Genomic DNA, 832 nt, shown 5'->3' on the forward strand with positions numbered 1-832 from the left:
TCTCTTTCTGAAAATTTACATAATTTTTTTTGTATGCCCTCTTACAGCCTGCCACATATTGGAATGCCGCAGTGGAATGGCCCAAGATGTCATAAGTACCATAGGGCAGGCTTTTGAACTCCGGTTTAAACAGTACTTGAAAAATCCTTCTCTGAATACTTCTTGCGAAAGGTCAGCCAGGAGTTCTGTAATTATTTGACTTGCTAAATATTTTTTAAAAATTAATATGGTTTTTAAAAAATTAATATGGTGTTTTAAAATTGACTAATGAAATGAGTATTTTTTTTTACAAATAGGCAGTTTCAGTACAAAGTAATAGTGACATTTTCTGTTTTTCTTCCATTCATATTTACCCAGATATTTCCTCTTGCTTTGTGAAAAGATTAAAGGAGATGCTAAAAGAAAGATGGGATTGGCCATATTTTTCTAGTGTTATAGAGAGTTATGAACTAATTAAGTAGAATCATAAAATCATAAACATCAACAGATTTCTCTGGTTTGTTTCAACCTGAGATCTCTTACATATCAGTTAAAAAAAATCAAGAACAAAGAACAAAATAATAAGAATAGAATCAAATATCTACTGCAGGAATTCCTGTTAGTTTGCTGGTTTGCAATGTAAATAGATCAGCACCAGCTAAACTGTGGCAGGGGGTAGAACAGGACATGACCCAAGGATCTGGTTGTTCTGTCTAAGGCACAGAGAGTCTGCAATGAAAGCTGAACCCTTTCAGGCCTGTCAGACTTCATCACGTGTGGAAAGCAATGAGGCGTCTGAATTGAGAAATGAAACTCTTGGGCACTTTGAAATGCATTATTTCCCCCTAATTTG

The 832-nt window shown here is 34.7% G+C and overlaps 1 protein-coding gene across 1 annotated transcript in view; it reads left to right on the forward strand.

Annotated features, from left to right (window-relative positions):
• The window catches only part of SHC4 (SHC (Src homology 2 domain containing) family, member 4), a 146,720-nt gene that overhangs the window by 112,529 nt on the left and 33,359 nt on the right, over nt 1–832 (forward strand). The window contains exon 8 of the mRNA XM_008568656.1: nt 48–171. Coding sequence (XP_008566878.1) covers nt 48–171 — 124 coding nt within the window. The remainder of the gene's footprint in view (nt 1–47; nt 172–832) is intronic.

Source organism: Galeopterus variegatus, unplaced genomic scaffold (genome assembly GCF_000696425.1).
Source record: "Galeopterus variegatus unplaced genomic scaffold, G_variegatus-3.0.2 Scaffold429, whole genome shotgun sequence".
NCBI classification, from domain to species: domain Eukaryota; kingdom Metazoa; phylum Chordata; class Mammalia; order Dermoptera; family Cynocephalidae; genus Galeopterus; species Galeopterus variegatus.